This window comes from Staurois parvus, unplaced genomic scaffold, assembly GCF_062004578.1.
Source record: "Staurois parvus isolate SC_StPar_1 unplaced genomic scaffold, SC_StPar_1.0 ptg000058l, whole genome shotgun sequence".
Lineage (NCBI taxonomy): Eukaryota > Metazoa > Chordata > Amphibia > Anura > Ranidae > Staurois > Staurois parvus.
In genome coordinates, this window is record NW_028317854.1 from 15,271,914 (window position 1) to 15,290,263 (window position 18,350).

Genomic DNA, 18,350 nt, shown 5'->3' on the forward strand with positions numbered 1-18,350 from the left:
TCACCATCATTTTGACATCTAAGTTGCAGCAATTCCTAAAGTTGGCATCACACAGGGGTTTATTTACTAAAGCTGGAGCGTGAAAAATCAGGCTCGCTTCTGCATAGAAATCAATCAGCTTCCAGGTTTTATTGTCAAAGTTTAATTCAACAAGCTGAGGTTAGAAGCTGATTGGTTTCTATGCAGAAGTTATATAGGCCATAGATGGGTCGAAAATCGGCCGATTTTTCAGCCGAAAATAAAATCGGCCAATTTTTGGATCGTTAGTGGGTTAATAGGTTGGCCATTTTTCGGTATTTGGGCAGATTTTTTTTATCGGTAAAGTTTGAAAAAATTGGCCGATTTTGCCGATCAGCCGATTTTCGCCGGAATGATGGGCAAATCGGCAGATCTTTTTACCGATAAAAAATCTGCACATGAGCAGTGACCTGCAAGAGGAAGACAAAAAGAAGAAGAGGAAGAAGAAGAAGAAGGGGATGAAGAAGAAGAGGAAGAAGAAGAAGAGGATGAAGAAGAAGAGGAAGAAGAAGAAGAGGAAGAAGAAGAAGAAGAGGATGAAGAAGAAGAGGAAGAAGAAGAAGAAGAAGAGGATGAAGAAGAAGAGGATGAAGAAGCAGAAGAAGAAGAGGATGAAGAAGAAGAGGAAGAAGATGAAGAAGAGGATGAAGAAGAAGAGGAAGAAGAAGAAGAAGAAAAGGAAGAAGAAGAAAAGGAAGAAGAAGAAGAGGATGAAGAGGAAGAAGAAGAGGATGAAGAGGAAGAAGAAGAGGATAAAGAAGAAGAGGATGAAGAAGGAGAGGATGAAGAAGAAGAGGATGAAGAAGAATTCCAGTCCAGCAAAAAGTGTCCCTGCAGAGAGCTCCACTATTTCTTTGACAGTTCTTTGACATTTATAGCGGCTGCAAGAATGTATCTATTTGTTTCCGAATAAAAACATCTGTATCCAAAATGGATACAAATAGATACAATGTTGCAGCCGCTATAAATGTCAAAGAACTGTCAAAGAAATAGCGGAGCTCTCTGCAGAGACGCTTTTTGCCGGCTGTAGACGGGATGAAAATCGGCCAATTTTTTTTTACCGTTCCTGGTAACGTCGGCCAATTGAACAACCGATTTTTTGTTTTTTTAAAGAAAAATCGGCTGGTTTTCTCCCCATCTATGGCCTGCATTAGTCTGAATTTGCACTCTCCAGCCTTAGTAAATAAACCCCACATTAAAATCTAATTGTATGTTTTATATGTACAACCTCTATGGCATGGGTGTCAAACTGGCGGCCCTCCAGCTGTTGCTAAACTACAAGTCCAATGAGGCATTGTAAGATTGACAGTTACAATCATGACTCCCAAAGGCAGAGGCATGATGGAACTTTTAGTTTCGCAACAGCTGGAGGGCCACTAGTTTGACACCCCTGTTATATGGCATGTACAGTATAGATCTTTTTCCTCATTACACTTATATATTGTATTATATATATATTGTATATTGAAAAACCAATAAAAATTAATTAAAAATAAATTCTAATTGTACAATCCCCTTTAGATTTTCTAAAAACTATGTAGTATAGATGCATGTGTTTAGTTTACCACATTAAGCGCAATAAAATAAATAGTACCCAGTAGACTATTTTTTATAAATTCTTACCCCAACACTTTCAGTTTACAACTTTCAGTGCTGTTGCTCTCTTAGTAACGCTTCTCTGAACTTATGGTCTTTACAGGAAATAGTTAATAGTGGACAGTGTAGTTTCCAGTCAGTCTGTTAGCTTGGAGAAGGTAAGAGCAGAGGTCATTCTAGGCTAAGGGGTTGTGTGTTTCTATTGATGCACACAGTGTAGGGGGACACAATGCTAGTCCTTGCATGCAAGGATGGCTCAATAGGATGCTGCAAGAGAATGGAGTCATCCTGAAACAGGAAACTTGGGGCAGGGATCATGATGCCATCTTAAACAGGAACATAGACAAGGAAGATAAAAAAGCAGCATACTCAGTACGTGATTAAATCAGATTAAATGTTTTTGAAAAAAACAGAGGGTTTAATGTCATCTTAATGCAGCTATGTATCTGTTAATACATCATTAAATGTGTTTTTTGAAATTAACACAATGTAAGTATCTGAATTGGCTTGCTATTGGTCTCTTGCAGTTTCTACAGCCAGAGTGTGAGAGTAATAAGCAGTACAAGAAGTCAATCAGTTCATGTGCAGACAAAAACCATGTTGATTGGAAGAGAAAGCAGAGAGAGAGAGTGAGAAGTGCTCATCACTGTGCTGAATCTTCTTTCACTGTCCAATCACAGGCTGGGTTGGGCCCAGGAGGACCTGGTCTCAGAGGTCATCAGATGGAGGACATCTAGCGCAAAAAAAAAGTTCCCTAGTATATCCAAATGCATCTTGGGAGCTTGATGTAATCAGGCCATCCATTAGGATTCGCTGGATAGATTAGGGACAGGAAGTCTGATTACATCAATCTCCCAAATACCTAAGCAACTGCTGACCACAAAGTACCAGAGATATCCAATTTCCTAGTATTTAACTTCACAATGTAAGATTTTAGCCATGCTGTAAGTACATCCATGGTGCATTGCCTAATTTTTTAATTTGGTCAAATGTAAAGGCAAGTCAGAGGTTCACTTTTAGCCCTATGTCTTTATTTATTTATTTAATTTATTTCAGGTACTTATATAGCGCCGTCAATTTATTCAGCGCTGTACATATATATTATACATTCACATCAGTCCCTAACCCTTAAGGGGTGTACAATCTAAGGTCCATAACTTACATTCATACATACACATGCTAGGGCCAATTTAGACAGGATCCAATTCACCTACCAGCATGTCTTTGGAGTGTGGGAGGAAACCGGAGTACCCAGAGGAAACCCACGCAGGCACAGGGAGAACATGCAAACTCCAGGCAGGTGGTGCCGTGGTTGGGATTCGAACCGACGACCCTAGTACTGCCAGGTGGAAGTGCTAACCATTTAGGCACTGTGGTGCCCTTAAATTACAATTTTATATGAAATGATACAACTGTATTATTTAACCTCTTGCCCTCCAGAGAATTTACCCCCCCCCCCCCCCCCCCCCCGACCTGGCCATTTTTTGCAATACAGCGCTGAATTAATTTAATTGACAATTGTGCAGTCATGCAACGTTGCATTCAAATGAAATTTACGTCCTTTTTTTTTACAACAAATAGAGCTTTTTTTTGGAGCTTTCTTTTTTGCGCTATAAACAAAAAAAATTTTTAAAATCAAATTTCGGCATAAATTTAGGCCAAAATGTATTCTTCTGCATGTCTTTGCTAAAAAAATCCCAATACGTGTAAACTAATTGCTTTACGTGAAAGTTATAGCGTCTACAAATGGCAGTATATATACTGGAATTTTTTTTTTTATAATACTAGTAATGGCTGCAATCAGCGACTTATAGCAGGACTGCGGCAGACATTCTTACACTGGGGGGACATCCCCAGTGACACCAATACAGTGATCAGTGCTAAAAGAAAGCACTGAAACTGTACTAATGACACTGGGCAGGAAAGGGTTAACATCTGGGGCGATCAAAGGGTTAACTGTGTGCTGTGTGTGTTTTACTGTGTGCTGTGCGTGTGCTTTGCTGTGTCAGCACATTGCTTTGTATTGCTCTTTTTATGCAGAGCAATGCAAAGCAATGTGCAGGAGCTGACTGGAGAGATCTGTTTTGTTTACATACAGTTCTCTCCCCTGTTGGTGATACGCGGCAATCGTCAGGTGGCCCGGTGATCAGCAGGTGAGGCCGCCAATGGCGGCGTGGTTAGGGCTCTCGCGCGCCCCCTACCCGGAACTGCAAAATCACATATATATATATATATATATACGTGATTGTACACAGCCGTGCTGCCCTGTAACAGTGTTTCTGCTATAGGGTGGCAGGAAAGCGCATAAAGTAATGACAATTTGATCCCCACTAGGCCTATGCTGTACATAACCCCAGTGGGGAGATCTCATCCCATCTCTGATTCTGCTGTGATAACCAGGTATGCTTTGACCTGAACTCCTCCTTCTCTCTTGCAGACATGTACTTTCCTTTTATACCTATGGGGAATATATTAGGATTCTGGTGACATAAGGCTGATGATGTTACACCCCTTGTGGATTCTATATAGAAATACATGGCCGAAATTGTTGGCACCCTTGATATTTTTCCTGAAAATCAAGTATTTCACACAAAAAAGGTATTGCATTAACACATGTTTTGCTATACACATGTTTATTCCCTTTGTATGTATTGGAACAAATATAAAACAGAGGCAGAAAAGCAAATATGACATAATGTCACACAAAACCCCAAAAATGGGCTGGACAAAAGTATTGGCACCCTTAACTTAATATTTGGTTGCACACCCTTTGGAAAACATAACTGAAATCAGTCGCTTCCTATAACCATCAATAAGCTTCTGACACCTCTCACCCGGAATTTTGGACCACTCTTCCTTTGCAAACAGCTCCAGGTCTCTCTTATTGGAAGGACACCTTTTCCCAACAGCAATTTTAAGATCTCTCCACAGGTGTTCAATGGGATTTAGATCTGGGCTCATTGCTGGCCACTTCAGAACTCTCCAGCGCTTCTTTGCCATCCATTTCTGAGTGCTTTTTGACGTATGTTTGGGGTCATTGTCCTGCTGGAAGACCCAGGATCTTGGACGCAAACCCAGCTTTCTGACACTGGGCCCTACAGTGCGACCCAAAATCCTTTGGTAATCCTCAGATTTCATGATGCCTTGCACACAGTCAAGGCACCCAGTGCCAGAGGCAGCAAAACAACCCCAAAACATCATTGAACCTCCACCATATTTTACCGTAGGTACTGTGTTTTGTTCTTTGTAGGCCTCATTCCGTTTTCGGTAAACAGTAGAATGATGTGCTTTACCGAAAAGCTCTATCTTGGTCTCATCTGTCCACAAGACGTTTTCCCAGAAGGCTTTTGGCTTACTCAAGTACATTTTGGCAAACTGTAGTCTTGCTTTTTTATGTCTCTGTGTCAGCAGTGGGGTCCTCCTGGGTCTCCTGCCATAGCGTTTCATTTCATTTAAATGTCGACGGATAGTTCGCGCTGACACTGATGCTCCCTGAGCCTGCAGGACAGCTTGAATGTCTTTGGAACATGTTTGGGGCTGCTTATCCACCATCCGGACTATTCTGCGTTGCAATCTTTCATCAATTTTCCTCATCCGTCCACGACCAGGGAGATTAGCTACAGTGCCATGGGTTGCAAACTTCTTGATAATGTTGCGCACTGTGGACAAAGGCAAATCTAGTTCTCTGGAGATGGACTTGTAACCTTGAGATTGTTGATATTTTGCCACAATTTTGGTTCTCAGGTCCTCAGACAGTTCTCGTCTCCTCTTTCTGTTGTCCATGCTTAGTGTGGCACAGACAGACACACAATGCAAAGGTTAAGTGAACGTCTCTCCTTTTTATCTGCTTTCAGGTGTGATTTCTATATTGCCCACACCTGTTACTTGCCCCAGGTGAGTTTACAGGAGCATCACATGCTTGTAACATTCTTATTTATCCGCAGTTGTGAAAGGGTGCCAATACTTTTGTCCAGCCCATTTTTGGAGGTTTGTGTGACATTATGTCGAATTTGCTTTCTTTCCTCCCTTTTTTTGTTTTGTCCCAATACACACAAAGGGAATAAACATGTGTATAGCAAAACATGTGTTAATGCAATACGTTTCGTGAGAAATACATGATTTCCTGGAGAAATATCAAGGGTGCCAACAATTTCGGCCATGACTGTATATGGATATTTTCCATCAGCAAGAGAAACCAGGACCTTCAGTGCACAGTAGAAACTTGACTTTAACAGTAGAACAGTGAATGGGGGGATCTTTCTTTTGGGGTCATAGATCACAAAGAACAGAGGTATACCACTCAGGCAAACAATCCAGATCAATCCACGACAGGTGCAGGCTTTGGCTCGCCACCACACACGGTGCAACAGGAAGAAGGGTCAGCCGCACACCGGAGGGTTGATGAATATAGTGTGTATTTATTGATCCATAGGAGACACAAAGCACCAGGACATCAATACAGGACCTGTTAACGTGTTTCACATGATCTCGTGCTTAATCAGAACCATAACCATACCAAACGTATGAAATGCGTTAACAGATTCTGTATTCATGTCCTGGTGTTTTGTGTGTCCTATGGATCAATAAATACACACTATATTCATCTATCCTCCGGAGTGCGACTGACCCTTCTTCTTGTTGCATCACAATCTAGACCCAACAAAAAATACTACGTTGACCTTTGTCACAGAAAAAAATAGGGCTGAGTTCTATCATCACTTTGATATTGTGAAGAAAACAGTTGCTCCAGGAGATGAATTACAAACAGTAATGTAAAAACAAGTAGAATTAAACTGTTACAAGCAGAGTTCCTGGCTTTCAGTTGGTGGTCATTTGAGAGGCTGCCCAAGTCTTAAGCCTCGTATACACTGCCCAGTAGGCTGAACGACAAAAAAACTGACAGATCGCTGTACTAATACAAGCGGTGTTAGAACAGCGATCTCTCCCCTGTGCTAGTGTGTTCTGTCAGGGGGACTGCCCCCCCATCATAAGATGAGAGCGCTGATCTGAAGCCGATTGGCAGACCTTACATCATACTTTGGATAAAATGTACTGTTTTTTTCTCTGTACTAGGTACTAAGATTACCCTTAAAAGGTTAATAATATTGCAATATATTTTCTAACTTTTTGTTTTACTCCAGAGGCAAGATCAGAAAAAGATAACAATAACAAATATGGTAATGATACTAAATGTTTTACGTATTCATATGTATTTTTTTCATATATGCCATACTGGTGGTTTGGTATAATCTCACTTATGATAATAAAAAATGCAGATACCTTGCAGTAAATCCAGTTTTTATTTGCAGTTGGCATTATTAACCAGTGCAACTAAAATGCACCTAATAAAAGATTTTTAGCTTTTGTTTACAGAAGTAACACTTAGTTTCATCAGATAATATTTAAATAAAAGCTGTAAATGTAAAACATTAAAATAACTTTTGAAATTATTTTAAAATTGAATGAGATTTTAGTTATTTAGTTTACATATACTTTAAAGAGTAGAGAATGATTATAGGTGAGAGCAACTGTTTCACACATTTTACTTTTTTACTGGTTTTTAGCCACACAAGCCCCACGGGAAGAGAAAACAATGGGTAAGTAAATGCAGCCCTGGCATAGGAAGAAGGGACCAAGCATGCTTTTCTAAATGAACTTGCAGGTGAACATTACTGTTTTATTATATACAAGATGGCTGAACATACTGTATGTATGTATGCATGCATAGCCTAGATATATAATATTGTACAGCTCTGTACTCGTTCTATTGTTACTCAGTTAATTTTTTTGCCTTTGTTCTTGGCCTGCTTGTTTTGTAAACAAACTTTATCCTGATAAAAACTATCTAATTAAAAAAAAATTAACCTGTAGTTGAAGAAACAAGGAATTAAGGGCCAAAGGCAATATGTAAATAGACTGCAGCACACATGAAATATTATATTCTGGTACCTGCAAGAAATGGCAGAAAAGCAAAAAGAAGGGTTCCTTTTTCTGATATCCTTATCTTGTGATAATTGATTCTCTTTTTTCTGTGCAGAGCTTCTTAACGCAGTGAAATATGACATTGAAGCAGGTAAGTGAACTGTATATGGTCTTTGTTATTCATCTGTACAGTCAATGAAGGAAGCCTCTCTGTTGTCTTGTTGTGTAATATATAAAGATGTAGAGACGTTCTATCTATCTATCTATCTATCTATCTATCTATCTATCTATCTATATATACAGTGTGTGTGTACATGTATGTATGTATGTATGTATATATATATATATATATATATATATATATATATATACACACACACAGGTGAAACTCAAAAAATTAGAATATCGTGCAAAAGTTCATTTATTTCAGTAATGCAACTTAAAAGGTGAAACTAATTTATGAGAGAGACTCATTACATGCAAAGCAAGATAGTTCAAGCCGTGATTTGTCATAATTGTGATGATTATGGCTTACAGCTCATGAAAACCCCAAATCCACAACCTCAGAAAATTAGAATATTACATGCACTCAATAAAACAAGGATTGCACATATAACAATATCGGACCTCTGAAAAGTATAAGCATGCATATGTACTCAGTACTTGGTTTTGGCCCCCTTTGCAGCAATTACTGCCTCAATGCGGCGTGGCATGGAAGCTATCAGCCTGTGACACTGCTGAGGTGTTATGGAAGACCAGGATGCTTCAGTAGCAGCCTTCAGCTCTTCTGGATTGTTCGGTCTCATGTCTCTCATCTTTCTCTTGGCAATGCACCATAGATTCTCTATGGGGTTCAGGTCAGGAGAGTTTGCTGGCCAATCAAGCACAGTTTTGGTGCTTTTGGCAGTGTGGGCAGGTGCCAAATCCTGCTGGAAAATTAAGTCAGCATCCCCATAAAGCTCGTCTGTGGAACGAAGCATGAAGTGCTCCAAAATCTCCTGGTAGACGGCTACGTTGACCCTGGAATTAAGTGGACCAACACCAGCAGATGACATGGCTCCCCAAATCAGCAAAGACTGTGGAAACTTCACACTGGACTTCAAGCCTCTTGCAGTGTGTGCCTCTCCATTCTTCCTCCATACTCTGGGTCCTTGGTTTCCAAATGAGATGCAAAAGTTGCTCTCATCAGAAAAGAGGACTTTGGACCATTGAGCAACAGACCAGGTCTGTTTTTCTTTAGCCCAGGTAAGACGCTTCTGACGTTGTTTGTTGTTCAGGAGCGGCTTGACAAGAGGAAGCCCATGTCCAGGATCCGTCTGTGTGTGGTGGCTCTTGATGCACTGACTCCAGCTTCAGTCCACTCCTTGTGAAAGTCCCCAACACTTTTGAATGGCCTTTTCCTGACAATCCTCTCCAGGCTGCGGTCATCCCTGCTCCTTCTGCACCTTTTTCTTCCACACTTTTCCCTTCCACATAACTTTCTACTAATGTGCTTTGATACAGCACTTTGGGAACATCCAACTTCTTTTGCAATTACCTTTTGAGGCTTTCCCTCCTTATGGAGGGTGTCAATGATGGTTTTCTGCACAACTGTCAGGTCAGCAGTCTTTCCCATGATTGTGATTCCTACTGAACCAGACTGAGAGACCATTTAAAGGCTCAGGAACCCTTTGCAGGTGTTATGGCATAATTAGCTGATTAGAGTGGGACACTTTGAGCCTAGAATATTGCACCTTTTCACAATATTCCAATTTTCTGAGATTGTGGATTTGCAGTTTTCATGAGCTGTAAGCCATAATCATCACAATTATGACAAATTATGGCTTGAACTATCTTGGTTTGCATGTAATGAGTCTATCTCATATATTAGTTTCACCTTTTAAGTTGCATTACTGAAATAAATGAACTTTTGCAAGATATTCTAATTTTTTGAGTTTCACCTGTATATATATGTGTTCAAAATAATAGCAGTCAGACATCACTAACCTGATCAATCACTGTTTTTGGTAGAAATGATATTTCTACATGGCAAATAATTTACTAGCAGGTGTAGGAGAGTAATAGAAATCCAACAGACCCAACAGTCATGACATGCATGCTGCTGATTCTGTGTAATTGAATCACTAATTGAAAGGGGCATGTTCAAAATAATAGCAGTGTGGAGTTCCATTAGTGAGGTCATTCATTCTTTGAAAAACAGGTGGCAATTATTGCCCTTATTTAAGGAAGGAAAGCAGCAAAAGTTGTACATGCTGGTTACAGTGCATTTCTCTCTGAAATTCTGAGGAAAATGGGTTGTTCCAGACATTGTTCAGAAGAACAGCATACCTTGATTAAAAAGTTGATTGGAGAGGGGAAAACATATAAAGAAGTGCAGAAAATGATAGGCTGCTCAGCTAAAATGATCGCAAATGCTTTAAAATGGCAACCAAAACCTGAAAGACATGGAAGAAAGCGAAAAACTACCATTTGAATGAATAGAAGAATAGCCAAAATGGCAAGGACTCAGCCAACAATCAGCTCCGGGAAGATTAAAGAAAGTCTAAAGTTACCTGTGAGTACTGTTACCATTAGAAGATGCCTATGTGAAGCCAAGCTATCTGCAAGAAGCCCCCGCAAAGTCCCACTGTTGAAAAAAAGACATGCTGAAGAGGTTTCAATTTGCTAAAGAGCACATTGACTGTCCTAAAAAGAAATGGCGCAACATTTTGTGGACTGATGAAAGTAAGATTGTTCTTTTTGGGTCTAGTGGCCGGAGACAGTTTGTCAGATGACCCCCAAACACTGAATTCAAGCCACAGTACACTTTGAAGACAGTGAAGAATGGTTGCGCAAGCATCATGATATGGGGATGTTTCTCATACTACGGTGTTGGGCCTATTTATCGCATACCAGGGATCATGGATCAGTTTGAATACATCAGAATACTTGAAGAGGTCATGCTGCCTTATGCTGAAGAGGAAATGCCCTTGAAATGGGTGTTCCAACAAGACAACGACCCCAAACACACCAGTAAACGTGCAACATCTTGGTTCCAGACCAACAAGATTGACGTTATGGAGTGGCCAGCCCAATCCCCGGATCTTAATCCAATAGAAAACTTGTGGGGTGACATCAAAAATGCAGTTTCTGAGGCAAAACCAAGAAATAGAGAAGAACTGTGGAATGTAGTCCAATCATCCTGGGCTGGAATACCTGTTCACAGATGCCAGAAGTTGGTTGACTCCATGCAACACAGATGTACAGCAGTTCTCAGAAACAGTGCTTATACAACTAAATATTAATTGATTCAAAGGAAAGCAAAAATTTCAAACATTTTTCAGTTTATATAGTAAATGTTTGAGTTTGTAAAGAAGAATACAACACTGCTATTTTTTTGAACAGTCTAATATTCACTTTTCTTCAATTGTTTTAGAGGAACAACACAAATTTGATATATTTTTCTTCATGTTTTGTTTTGGAATAGAATGTTTAGTGTTCCCAATGCATTTGTGTGTATGGAAATAAAAGCTATTAGAAGGATTTTGAGCTTTATTCACTTTTTTCAACACACTGCTATTATTTTGAACACAACTGTGTATATATAGATAGATAGATAGATAGATAGATAGATAGATAGATAGATAGATAGATAGATAGAATGTCTCTACATTTACTGTAACTGGTATTTTCAAGTTAATTTTATGTCGTAAAACATGCATAATTAATGTTTTCCTTATTATCCATAAAGAGAGAAAGCTTATAAAAGAAAGTATTAATAGAGTGTCTTGTGGGATTCCGGTAAAACTACCTGACATAAAACGATTCAAGAGAATTGTTGGAGGAGAAAAAGCAAAACAGGTAATTAAAGGTTTTAGTGGTTCGCTAACATGTATATGCAATGCAATTTCAATAGTTGTTTTCAAGTAGAATGCAAACTGCAGTTTAATATCAGATAAAACTTCTCAGTTTTTTATGTGTGCTTACAAAAGATCCCTAGCCAGATATCCACAAAGCAGAAAATAATTTTGGACTAAATCTGCTGCTAATCAGTACATTTATGGAGCTTAGTCAAACTCTATGACTAATCGCTACACCAAATGGGTGGGCAGTTTAATGGCTAAGTGGTTAGCACCTCTGCCTGGCAGCATTAGGGTTGTTGGTTCAAATCCTAACCATGACTCTACCTCCACGGTGTTTGTATGTCCCTGTGCCTGCATGGGTTTCCTCCCAAACTTCAAAGGCATGCTAGTAGGTTAATAGCTAAATTGACCCTAGTATGTTTATATATTATTGTGTGTTAGGGACCTTAGATTGTATGCTCCTTGAGGGACTGATGTGAATGTACAATACTGTATATATAAAGCACTGTGTAAATTGATGGCAAAAATTTATTAGAGTGTGTACGCTTTCTAAACACAGTTTTTTTGGCACAATACAGATTACATGTTCAATTTAGGTGACAGATCATTGACATTTCTTCAAGCCAGAAGTGGAAAGTAGTTGAAGGAACATAAAACATTAAATCAAAACTGATACATACATAATAAAATATGTGGTACCAACAGACCCTAAATTTGATAAATAAGGGAATCCCAATAATTAGGACAGGTCCCTGCACTTAATAACTATTTATAAATTATAGAAAAAAAATAGGTGGTAGCCAGGATAATTTATATCTAAATTGATCACTGAAGGTGATAGAGATAAGTAGACAATAATTCAAAACTTTTAAAGTCAATTTTTTTTTAAACTTGAATTGCATGGGTTGAGATGCAAGCAATGCATTCAGACATTGATTATGATGTAGGCACAACACTTGAAAGATACTTTTGTCTGCTTGAAATGACCACAAACTCTATCATGCACATCCAGGAGTTTCTTCACATATTTATAATATAAGGCCAAAGAACATTCTCTTTGGAACATTCATTAGTAACCACAAGGAAGATACAGCTTACAAATAGTATTCAACAAAGCTTTGAAACACTTATTTTACTTGTTTAGATTGTGGAATTGCCTTACCTTGTCCTTGTGCCATGTAACTGCTCCAGATGGTGGCCAGATTCCTTAACAGAGTCTATGTTTTGTTTCTACTTAAAGTTTTACTAAACCCAGGACCCTGCATTCACTACATCTGGTCTCCCACAGTACACAGAACATGAAAGTGCAATTATTTTAGTAGATACAAACTGCTAAATACCTTTTTTGATCAGCAGTTAGAGCAGTCTTGTTACTTCTATCAGTGCCCAGCCAAGCACTAGCTAAAGCTTGTAGAAGGAGTTTTTTTCTGCTCTAGGAGGATGCAAAACCCCTGACCTCTGTCTGACCAGTGCTGATTGTCCCTGTGCTGATCACATGTACTCTCCCAAGAAAAAAAGAACCTCTCTAGCAATGCACACCAAACTGAGCATTTGCAAAATGCCTATGGTTCAGTCTGTTTTATCAGAAGGTGGTTGCTTGAAAAAGGGGAGGAACAGTGAGTATAACAAGCATGCTTTACTGCATATAGACTGATTTTACTGTTGTGGGTTTAGTAACACTTTAAAGTATATCTGAAACCAAAAATATAATATATATCAGCTTTTTAGATACAGTGGTTGCATAATTTTTTTTGTGGATATTTTTTCTAATATTTTTCTATTAGCAGTGCTATATATTTCCACTTTCTGCCTACTTTGTTTTACTGACTTGTTAATGGTATAGTCATTTTGTCTTATTGTTTCTGCGTAAAACTGATCCAATAAAAACTGAATTATCTAGAAATGTTATTCCAAACTTAATTTTTTCATTTTTAGAATCAGTTTCCTTGGCAAATCGCAATTAAAGATGGGGCCAAAGTTAACTGTGGTGGAATTTACATTGGTGGCTGCTGGGTACTGACAGCTGCCCATTGTGTCAGGTATAAGCATGTTCTCTGGATTATTGAAGTAACTGTATTACATAACAAAAGACATCTTATCTTATTTGATAGATTCTTTTTAAAGTGGACCTTCACCCAAATGCCTTCTGATATAGTTGACAATTTTTTTTTGGGGGGGGGAGCGAGTCCCTAGTTTTGACAGGTGCCTGCTCCCACTTCTAGGCGATTCGGGCAGACTTACGCTCACGTATGTGCAGTGGGCAGTCGGTAATGAAACCACAAGCAGAACAGCCAGCTGCCCACAGTTAAAATGCCGATGCCAGGGACCAGAACACCGGTGAGTAAAAGGATGGATCTTTGGACAGGTAAGTGTCCATTTATTAAAAGTCAGCAGCTACAGTTTTTGTAGTTGATGACTTTTAATTTTGGCACAACAGACTGAAGATCCTCTTTAACCACTTCAATACCGGGCTGTTTCACCCCCTTCCTGCCCAGGCCAATTATCAGCTTACAGCGCTGTCGCACTTTGAATGACAATTGCACGGCCATGCAACACTGTACCCATATTACATTTTTATAATTTTTTTCACACAGATAAACATTTCTTTGGTGGTATTTAATCACCACTAGGTTTTTATTTTTTGCAAAAAAAGACCACAAATTTTGAAAAAAAAATACGTTTTTCTTTGTTTCTGTTATAAAATGGTACAAAAAAATGTATTCATAAATTTAGGCCAAACTGTCTCTGCTACATTTCTTTGGTGAAAATAACCCAAATCAGTGTTTATTATTTAGTCTGTAGGAAATTTATAGAGTATGCAAACTATGGTATATACTGTATGTATATATATATATATATATATATATATATATATACAGTTGCAAGAAAAAGTATGTGAACCCCTTGGGATTATGTGGAGTTTTGCATGAATTGGGCATAAAATGTGCTCTGAACGTCATCTAAGTCACAACAATAGAAGAACACAGTCTGCTGAACATAATACTACACAAACATTAGATGTTGCCATTGTTTAATTGCACATAACATGTAAACATTCACAGTGCAGGGAGGAAAAAGTATGTGAACCTTTGGACTTAATAACTGGTTGACCCTCCTTTGGCAGCAATAACCTCAACCAAACGTTTCCTGTAGTTGCAGATCAGACCTGCACAATGATCTGGAGTCATTTTGGACCACTCCTCTTCACAAAACTGTTTCAGTGTAGCAATATTCTTGGGATGTCTGGTGTGAATCGCTCTCTTAAGGTCATGCCACAGCATTTCAATCGGGTTGAGGTCAGGACTCTGACTGGGCCACTCCAGAAGGCGTATTCTGTGCTGTTGCAGCCATTGTTTTGTTGAATTACTTGTATGCTTTGGGTCATTGTCCTGTTGCATCACCCATCCTCTGCGGAGCTTCAGTTGGTGGACAGATGGTCGTACGTTTTCCTGAAAAATGTCTTGATAAACTCTGGAATTCATTTTCCCATCAATGACAACAATCTGTCCAGGCCCTGAGGCAGCAAAGCAGCCCCAAACCATGATGCTCCCTCCGCCATGTTTCACAGTGGGGATGAGGTTTTGATGTTGGTGTGCTGTGCCTTTTTTTCTCCACACATAGTGTTGTGTGTTCTTCCCAAACAACTCAATCTTGGTTTCATCTGTCCACAGTATATTTTGCCAGTAGTGCTGTGGAACATCCAGGTGCTCTTTTGCAAACTTCAAACGTGCTGCAATATTCTTTTTGGACAGCAATAGCTTCCTCCGTGGTGTCCTCCCATGTACTCCATTCTTGTTTAATGTTTTCCTTATTGTAGATGTGTTAACAAAAATGTTAGCATGTGCCAGAGATTTCTGTAGGTCTTTAGCTGACACTCTGGGATTCTTCTTTACCTCATGCAGCATTCTGCGCTGTGCTCTTGCAGTCATTTTTACAGGACGACTACACCTAGGGAGAGTAGCAACAGTGCTAAACTTTCTTCATTTGTAGACAGTCTGCCTTACCGTGGACACATGAACATCAAGGCTTTTGGAGATACTTTTGTAACCCTTTCCAGCTTCATGCAAGTCAACAATTCTTTTTCGTAGGTCTTCTGAGAGCTCTTTCTGCGAGGCATGGTTCACATCAGACAGTGCTTCTTGAAACCAGTAAACCCAAAACAGATGTGTGTTTTTTAAGGGCAGGACAGCTGTCAGCAACACATCCAATATCACCACACTGATTGGAGTCAAGGTTGGCTCACTCCTGGCTCCAATTAGCTCTGGGGGAAGTCATTAAGCTAGGGACTCACATACTTTTTGCTCCCTGCACTGTGAATGTTTACATGTTATGTGCAATTAAACCATGGCAACATCTAATGTTTGTGTAGTATTATGTTCAGCAGACTGTGTTCTTCTATTGTTGTGACTTAGATGACGTTCAGAGCACATTTTATGCCCAATTCATGCAAAACTCCACGTAATCCCAAGGGGTTCACATACTTTTTCTTGCAACTGTATATTGTGGGAACTCGCTTCAAAGTGGTAGAGCTTTTAAACGCACACAGCTACTCGCTTTCTTTTTCAGGGCCTTTTTAGCCCACTTTTATTTAAATGAAAGTTCAAACAGAAGTTTCCCACACAGGGGTATCCACCATCAAACAAAACAATGATTCAGCCTCCTGGCTTACACTCAGCTTGATGTCTGTCTCCTGCAGACTTCTTCAAGAATTATGGCCACTAGCACACAGCTAGTCTCTAGCAGCCCCTTGCTGCTTTTGGCTTCCACCTCTCCTAGGTGAAGCCCACCTGACTCCTGTCTTCCACGTGGAGCCCTCCTGACTCCTATCTGCCGGGGTGGAGCCCAGAACCCTGGTCCTGACTCTATGAAAAGGCCTGCACACACCTGTACAATCAGTATGCTGGCCATTTCCAAAACCTGGTCCCAGGATTGGAGATTTCATCCCTACCAGATCTCTTTGAAATCTCCAGGCTCCAGATCCCAAAACAGACCTTACAAACAAAGGAGGAAAGTGAAAATCCACTTTCCTCCGTATCAAACACTTACCATGGAGCCCCTCAACCTGCCTAGTTGAGAATCCTGGGTGACAGATCGTCACACTGTCACAATATATATATTGTAATATTCAGGGGTATAGCTCCTCAGGACCATGTGCAAAGCCATTTTACTGAAACATAAAAGTGTTTATTGATCTGTAAATGCAAGTTAAGCAGTATCACGAAATTCACTTGACTTCAGAGAATATAACAGAAAAGTCTGCTTATCTTCAGCACAACAGCATACAGAAAACATAAAGAAACATAAAGTTCATAGATGGGATTTACCCCAAGGTTAGCTCAGTCCAACTCGGGCTGTTTGGCATCTCCCAGCACATGTGCAGCACTCCAACAGGTCTTTCTCAAAAACTCCTACTCTCCACACCTGACTTTCAGAGCTTCCTGTTTTTGTCATTAATCTTGGGGCTGCTTAACCATTTAGGGACTGGAGTCCCCATAGTGAGGAGTGGAGGTTCTTTTCCCACCCGAATGTCACTCCGAACTTCCAAAATTCTAGGTTCCTGAATACATCTCTGCGAGTCAGTCCTCTCCTTTACATGGCTACCCTGGAATACCTCATGGGTGAGACCTAGGGTTGCCACCTCATCCCTTTAAAACCGAAAACATATTAATTATACAAGTTCTGTGGCTGATTAAGATGGCACTTAAACTTACTTAGTGCCTTATATGCATTAAATTAGCCTCAGAACCTGTGTAATTAATGTGTGTGGTGTTAAAGGGATGAGGTGGCAACCCTAGTGAGACCCCTGAGTACACACACCTGTTTTTTCCCTTAAAGGGGCCATAACCCAAATATCGGTGCCACATAGCACCCATCCTGGACCCATCGCTGGTGTCCTGTACAATATATATACATATATATATATATATATATATATATATATATATATATATATATATATATATATATCATGGTGAGGCCTTTTCTGAGTGGAAGCTGTCCTGTTAAACCACTGTATGGTCTTGGCCACCATGCTGCAGCTCAGTTTCAGGGTCTTGGCAATCTTCTTATAGCCTTGGCCATCTTTATGTAGAGCAACAATTCTTTTTTTCAGATTCTCAGAGAGTTCTTTGCCATGAGGTGCCATGTTGAACTTCCAGTGACCAGTATGAGAGATTGAGAGTGATAACACCAAATTTAACACACATGACACCAGGGAGGCAAGATGGCTAATTGGGCCCAATTTGGACATTTTCACTTAGGGGTGTACTCACTTTTGTTGCCAGAGGTTTAGACATTAATGGCCGTGTGTTGAGTTATTTTGAGGGGACAGCAAATGTACACTGTTATACAAGCTGTACACTCACTAATTTACATTGCAGCAAAGTGTGTGAGTTCACATTTGTCAGGAACTATTTTTCAGAGCTTGGTACGCCACTTTTATTAAAAAGAAAACAAGAAAAGTCCATACAATATAGGTTCCCACGAGGGGGTATCCACTGTCATTGCAAAAGAAAAAGATTCAGCCTCCTGGCTCTCTTTAGCAGCACTGCTGCTCAGGCTTTATGCCTCGGTCCTCTTGCCCATTCACATACAAAATGCTGTACCTTGGTTAGCGCGCTTTCACAGCATTCCTGCTTCTCCAGCCCACAGGCTTGGGCCCTGTCTGCTCTGTCAGACTATACTGTGCCACCATGCACATTTGTGGCTGCTCCCTTGCACTCACATGAACTCCTCGGGAGGGTGGAGCCCAGAATTAGCCCTTTTTGGAAATAGAAAGTCCAAGGTATTTAGTAAGAGCAGGAGTCTCCAAACTTTTGAAACAAAAGGCCCCGTTTACTGCCCTTCAAACTTTAGGGGAGCCAGATTGTGACCAGTGGAAGTAGAAAATGCCCCAGCATCAGTGGGATTAAACAATACCCTAGGCTTGGTGGGGGGAACAGTGCCCCATCGATGGTGCCAGTGGGAGGAACA

General features: G+C 40.0%; 1 protein-coding gene across 1 annotated transcript in view; it reads left to right on the top strand.

Annotated features, from left to right (window-relative positions):
* CFI (complement factor I) overlaps nucleotides 1-18,350 on the top strand; it is an 86,753-nt gene that overhangs the window by 62,045 nt on the left and 6,358 nt on the right. The window contains exons 8-12 of the mRNA XM_089668516.1: nucleotides 6,756-6,791; nucleotides 7,179-7,211; nucleotides 7,652-7,687; nucleotides 11,267-11,376; nucleotides 13,314-13,417. Of these exons, the coding sequence (XP_089524642.1) occupies nucleotides 6,756-6,791; nucleotides 7,179-7,211; nucleotides 7,652-7,687; nucleotides 11,267-11,376; nucleotides 13,314-13,417 (319 nt within the window). The remainder of the gene's footprint in view (nucleotides 1-6,755; nucleotides 6,792-7,178; nucleotides 7,212-7,651; nucleotides 7,688-11,266; nucleotides 11,377-13,313; nucleotides 13,418-18,350) is intronic.